Here is a 6,860-nt window from a genome sequence, read left to right on the forward strand (position 1 = left end):
CGGAGTGCTTGGCTCACCTCCAAGAGTTGAATCTTTACCCGATCCAATTGATCTTGGATTGTATCGGGGAGGAGGATTACGTCCTCCCTAGCCACCGTCTACCTCGATAGGATTTTGGCTTTCCTGGGGAATATCTGGATTATTCACTCCGGGGATCCGAACACCGGAATTTCGTTGTGCGGCTGCTGCTGCCGATCTAGTCACCATGGCTTTTCAAGTTGTTTCCCACGATGGCACCAATTGATGCGTCCAAAATCTGCTCGGCCCTTAGATCTCCTCGTGATGTCCTGCCAAAACGAAAGCGTCGGATGTGGCCCGACCGGCGGGGTCGGGAGTCCACCTCCGAAGGCTAAGTCGGTTGATGAACTTAATCACAAACGGCTCTGCTAGAAGCGCGAGCTTAAGGAATGAAGAAGCGGGAAGGGTGATCTAGATAGCGAGATCGCTAATAGTTTAGGTCTATCGGTATGTATCCGAACTCGAGTCTCAGATAGTATTCTTTTTTCGATCCCCTCACCTTGTATGGTAGTGAGGTTTATATAGAGTGTACCTTCGAATCTCCTTCGTTGGATGCACTTGAGCCTTCTTCGGGTAGTCGTTGGATCTTATCAGTTAGATCCGTTAAGCAATAGACTTCTACTAGTTTGGGCTAGTAGAGGACTCCTGAGATAACCTTTAGGTTATGCGATGATTATCCCTTCGATAATGATTATCCGCAGCCATCAATTCGAGTCTGCCATCATTAGGGTGATTACCCTAATCCATAAGTAGGATTAGGGCACGCTTGCAGCCGAATAAGCTTTCTTCTTCAGCAAGCCATCTTCCGGATCCGGTTCGTTCGGGAGCGAGTCGGATCTCTCCGTCTCAACCGGGGTCGAGGGTCGGACCAGGTATGAACCCGGTATGATCATAATCTCTCCATATCAATATCCGATACCTAATGATATGAAATGAATTTATTTCGTTTCTACCCAAAACAAAAGACACAAACGAACCATATAGTATAGTACTGTACCAAATATCAAAACCATTTTGTACTGAATGAATATGGAATGGCAATAATATGACATATTTGTGCCATTAGATATTCGATACCTAATGATATGAAGTGAATTTACTTCATTTCTACCAAAGAAAATAAAGGAAGTTAATTTATTTCAGACGGTACTAGTTATCGTTGCGTACCGTAAGTGACACCATTATTATTCCAAATTAAAGAAGAGCCATCTAGTAAATGAGCAAATGCAATGGACATAATAGTAATTTAAGCATAAGGGATTGTTTCTTCATTGAATGATAGGATATATTATATATTACAGGGTCTATTATATATAATCATTTCCTTGTTTCTTCTCCACAGTCAATATTTTATTGAGCAACTCTAGAAAACAAATACATAAAAAAAAACCGTTCACAATCATCCCAGTAATAATCGGCCACCTAGAGGTTCAAATTTCAATGAAGGGAAAAAAACAGAAATAACATAACAACGTGATATGTACGCCTCATGGAAGAAATGGGGGGGGGCGGCTGCAGAAAAACGCTGCAGACTTAAAGACAACACAGAAAGTCCTTTGGAGAGAAGAGATGAAAAATGATACATAATAAAGACAAAAACCTATCGATTTAATTGAAGAGAGGGATGACAGTGGACAATAGAAGAATAAAGAAAGTGCCGACAGTGAGAGAAGAGGCGCCAGAGCCGGGAGAAGAACCAGGTGAAGCGCCAGGTGGAGAGCCTTCGGTGGTGGTTGTTGGGGTTGTTGAAGGTATTGTTGAAGGTGATGGTGCCGAGGTTGGACTGCCTGTAGAAGATCCAACGGTGATTGCCATCTTCTGATTGCGTTCACAGTGTTGGCCGATGGTGCAGATGTAGTAGTGATTTCCTGTGGTGTTAATTGTGACGTTTGCTGGGCCTGTGGTTATGATGCTCCCTATGGGGTTCGCTTTGTTGCAGGAATCATAGTCACTCTTTGAGACAATGGCCACATCATGAGCATTGGTTTGAAAATTGAACTCTGCATAACAGTATAATTAAACACCTCATTAATAACCAAGTTTTGGATGAACAAATAATAAAGAAGCCACAACCATCAATAAAATATAGTGAAGAGTCCATTAATTGGATTGGATGAAGTCTTCCAAGTAATTGGGATGAACAATGGTTAGCTCAAAGAGCTCGAATTCTCTATTCTGATGGATAAAAGATTGTACTTCTTCGCATCTTATCATCATATGTTTTGATTCAATGTATGTATTAAACTAAATTGGTGGATATATTATTGAAAATTCTGGGTGTATGGTGTATTAGTTAAGTACATAATATGTTGACTTGATGTTAGACTACCTCTACTGCCAAGCGCAGGTTAAGTTTATACCACTTGGCCAAAAAATAGCTAAGTTTATACCACAAATGTATTGTACTGTACCTGAAACAGGATCTTTTGTGCCCGAGGGTGTGGTGCATTTAGTTGTTTTTGCATGTGTACCATCTGATGGCTTGAAAATAATGTATAGACGTGGCATTCATCTAGCTGCCGAACGTACTGTATACACCAGTCCACACCCTTGGACAAAGGATTTGAATCTTTGTAGCTTAGCTTCAGTGGTTAATAATAATGACAACAAGGCAGTACTGTTCCTCTACAAGAGTGAATCAAAATCCTTAGAATTCGGATCATCTCCCCGTCATGATCCGTCTTTGTGCTCCCCTAGCTTCTTAACCACAAAAATCAGTGGGTCCCACTAGTAAAAAAGTTTTTTTTTTGTTTTTTTTCAAAAAGTGTTTTTGACGGTGAACCCCATAGGTTTTTGTGGTTAAGAAGTGTCGGAGAACACTTTCGTCGGAGTCGCAGATCCAACTCAAATCCTAATAGGATTGAAACGCCGACACAATTCATGGGGCCAGCCAAAATAAAAGGTCATCCAACATTATATTCTGGGTATCTACTTTTGAATATGCCTAATGTGAAACGTGTAACTGGCGTCTATAAACAACACCAGCGTTTACAATTAATGAATTCTCCGAGACCTAACTATTAAGGTCCATTATACCATTAGATTGTAACCATTCCAATGACTATTGTAGAACATTAGTTAAAAGTAACTCAAAATTCTTATTATCTGTTGAACTCATCTATAGAGAGAGCATAAGAAAGAAGGAAATTACGCAGTTGTAAATTAATGTCAATGGGGGAAGGGTGGGGAGAGAGAAAGAGAAGGAGAGAGAACTCACCTAGAGTATCGCCAACCTTGAACGTTTGATTGGCAGCCCATGAATCATATGAGAAACCAGAAGGAGGTATAGTCCATCCTACAGTGTCTCCAACAACGTGAGTAACCTGCGCAGCAGCTCCATGAAGCAGAGCTGCTGTGATGAACAAGCATCCAATAAGAGAACCCATGCGAGAAGCCATCTTCTTCCTTCAATAAATCACTGTGTTCACCAGGTCGTCCCTGCAAATCTCTATTAACAACAATCCTTTTCAGAGTCTTACTTGGCTTACAAAAATGATGAACCAAGGTTGAGTTTTACATTTTTTTGATGGAACCAAGCTTGAGTTTTTATAGATGAGATCCAGCGAAGATTGCATGGAAATGCTAAAACGCCTCCTGTTCAGATGAATGACACGTGTAGTGTGAATATAGGTGAGGAAAGAAGACCCTGGAAATTGGAATGTAAGGCAGTTTGACAAATTTGAGGGAAGAAATTTGCCAAAGAACTCACCTAACCCTTGTTTCCATTTCAATGTTAACATCCACCATTGACTAACATGGGTGATTGCCTTCTCATCAGTCATATTTGGACGCTTGTGCTCATTCGTCCTTCAACGTTTCAAACGAGAGAGAAAGGAAAAAGCAAAATGAGAAAAGATAAATGTTTCTATAACTAATCCTGCTTTGTTGCATAACTAGGATCCTTCTCTCACGGTAGAGTTCGGTCGGAGGTTCCCACACGCAAAACTCATACGTTGTCATTTTCCTTCTGGGTTAAAAAAAACTGAGAAAATTTTGTTGGTGTGGACAACCTTAATTTTGACGCAAAAGTGACGTTATAATGAGGTCTGATCTTCCATTTTTTTTTTTCTTCTCTTTTCTTCCTTGCATCTTTCACCTATGAGCCCCAAAGTTTTCCCACGGTCGGGGTCGGTGGCCTGTTACCCCTCTGATTTTTTAAATTTTTTTAGAAAAACTTGTCTATCTTTTCTCAATATGTGAATACTGGTATTTTTCCTCTTCTTCCTAATTGAAAAAACTTTTAACTCTAAAAAATAATGGATTGAAGATTTCAAATGATTCGAAAAATCTCATTCACTGCTTTGAAAATTCGTTTTTTTCCTTTGGATGCCTATCGGGTGCTGGAGGATATAATATTCTTCAGTTGCTCGCTCTTGAACCGTTTTGGTCGGTTCAATATGTCTCTAGGTGGGCTAACTCTATAGCAGACACCCTAGTTAGGAAGGCTTGATCTCTAACAAGTAGGACTGTTTGACTTAATTCCATTTTTTGGCTCCTTGAAACTTGTATTCAGGATGTTTTGATATTTTCTTGTCCATCTCCTAATTTGTGTATAATTAGGTTTTATGATATTGCATAAATTCATAAAAATAAAGGTGTACTATTTCCAAATACGCGGCTGGACTGCCTAACTCAGTCCAACATAAGCCTATGTTCTTATGATTAATGAAGAAAAAAATTTCAGGAAACTTTTCGAAATAAACAGTGGGTGTTGCCGCTGGCCTGTTAGCTCTTGGAGGCTCGTCTTTTATTGGAACTCTTCTCCTATATTTGTATGTTGAGTAGTAGAAAAGGACTAAACCATGAATGTAACATTCGGATAAATCACAAAAAATATATTTCGACAAAAAAGAAAAACAAAAATTTGTCATCAAGGTCCAATTGAGAAAATGTGAGTAGCAGTCCGAAGTCACAACTTCATATGTTATCGTCAAAACCCAATTACAAAATATGAAAAAGAAAATAATTAGAAAAAGAAACGTGTTTGCCCATCTCTCTTACTTTGTTTTCTTCTCCATTCCAACGCGGTGGAGAGCAACTTTGAGGGAGGCCGTGTTGGAATAAAATGACACTCATTTCGCTCCAAATGGGTAGGAATATATTGTTGGAACAAAGCACAGAAAGTGGCTACCGAAAAGAAAGAAGGAAAAAAAAAAAAAAAACTAAAATAAACAGAGCATAGTAAGTGCTCAATGTTCACGTCAATCCGGTATCTAAGGAGGTCATAGTGAATATATGTACTTAATTTTTTTTGGCTTTTTGTGAAGATATTGTGACCTTTTTTTGTTTTTAAATTCATTTTGTTACGAATAACACGGACACATGTGGGCATACATGAGTATGAGATCTATTAGGCACTCGATTTGTCACCCGGCTTATAGGTTGGGATCAATCCAGATTGGATAAACCCAATAAAGAATACCACACCAGCACCAAGGTAAGAAATGACAGCTCACAAGGATAGAAACTCTTAATCGGGGGTTCATCCCCGAAAACAGCTGAGCGATCAGGCCTGCTCCCAAACATATGCGGAAGGTAGATCAGAAATTTATAACAAGTTCTAAGCTATCACAATTGAAGGAAAATGAAAGGAAATTAAGAGTCATTCTAATACTAAACAAAATAATAAAGCTTCAAGATCCGGCTAATTCTGATGCGCTCCATCATCACACGGGTATGCTTAACTGCATTGCTCGTAATTACCAACATCTTGGAATCCTAATGGGTCACCCACCGAGGCTTCATAGTTTTGGTTCTCAAAGTCATTAGTACCTGAAATACCATCTAAAAACATGTTTCCCGAAGGGTAAGCTCAAAAAGAACTTAGCAAGTAGTCCAATCGCAACAACATCTTCACACACAAACAAAGGCAAATATAAATGCAATGATCTGAAACAATAAATGCAAGTATGCTTTTAACTCTATATTGTATGCTGGTCTCTATTGGCAGACACACTTTAAATCATAGCACCATACTCCTCTAGGTGGGTTTCAAATCACTCTCCCTCAGCCTTCCCAGTAGCTTGGGTTCTCCGTTTGGTAAATGGATTCTGAAACCTTCCCAGACATCCTTGACTGGGATTTAGGTCAACACTCTCTCACATCACCGTTTGGCCTGAGTACTGGCACGTGTACAAGGATAATCTTAGCCCAATGTAAGTCATCTACTGAGTCACATCTACTTAGGGTTAGATACGTTCATTCCTCGCTTCCCACGATCCTTTTCTGTACCTTTCCCACTAGTCACTGTCTCCTTCCCAGCTACATAGACTCTTAACCCTATTGGTCATCCACACATAGTAAAGATGAAACCCTCGTGTCCTCTCATGCTTCCCGCAATCTCAAGCGCCCACAAGCCCAAGTCTACCACATGCAATCCTACTAATGAATGACCTCCACAATGTGATTCATGTCCTCTCACGGGTTAATTACCAGTCTTGAGCGCCCACAAATCCCCATTGATGCCACGGGTCACTCAGTCTCAATTCCCCTTATAATTAATAGGGTTAGATATGACAAGGGTTTCCTAGCCAAACACTTCTAGACATGTCCTAGGTATGTCACCCAGTAATTAAGGAAAGCGCCAAGGGGCACCATAGGAATGCGTTCCATACCACATCCACTGGTGTTCAATAACAAAAACATCAAAAGGGCATTCCCCATTCCCCAATCATAACATAGGCATTCACATCACATCATGCTTTCATACATATGACAATCAAGTCCAAATAACATTCAACATCATTCATGATTCATTCCAATATATAAATCACAATATAAGTAACCTACTATAATTGCAAAAGTAATGTAATGTAAAGAAAGTAAAACAACAGTAGCTGAAT

General features: G+C 39.8%; 1 protein-coding gene across 1 annotated transcript; it reads right to left on the bottom strand.

The window, feature by feature from the left end:
* Positions 1 to 1,263: 1,263 nt before the first annotated feature.
* LOC149007510 (umecyanin-like) lies at positions 1,264 to 3,529 on the bottom strand. Its single transcript, XM_089166051.1, has 2 exons — positions 3,236 to 3,529; positions 1,264 to 2,018 (listed from the first exon to the last, which is right to left on the bottom strand). Exons 1-2 carry the CDS (start codon positions 3,414 to 3,416, stop codon positions 1,627 to 1,629), a joined length of 573 nt encoding a protein of 190 aa, XP_089022177.1. The 5' UTR covers positions 3,417 to 3,529; the 3' UTR covers positions 1,264 to 1,626.
* Between the last annotated feature and the right edge of the window lie 3,331 nt (positions 3,530 to 6,860).

Source organism: Hakea prostrata, chromosome 8 (genome assembly GCF_041222555.1).
Source record: "Hakea prostrata isolate BN-2017 chromosome 8, UWA_Hpros_2, whole genome shotgun sequence".
NCBI lineage: Eukaryota > Viridiplantae > Streptophyta > Magnoliopsida > Proteales > Proteaceae > Hakea > Hakea prostrata.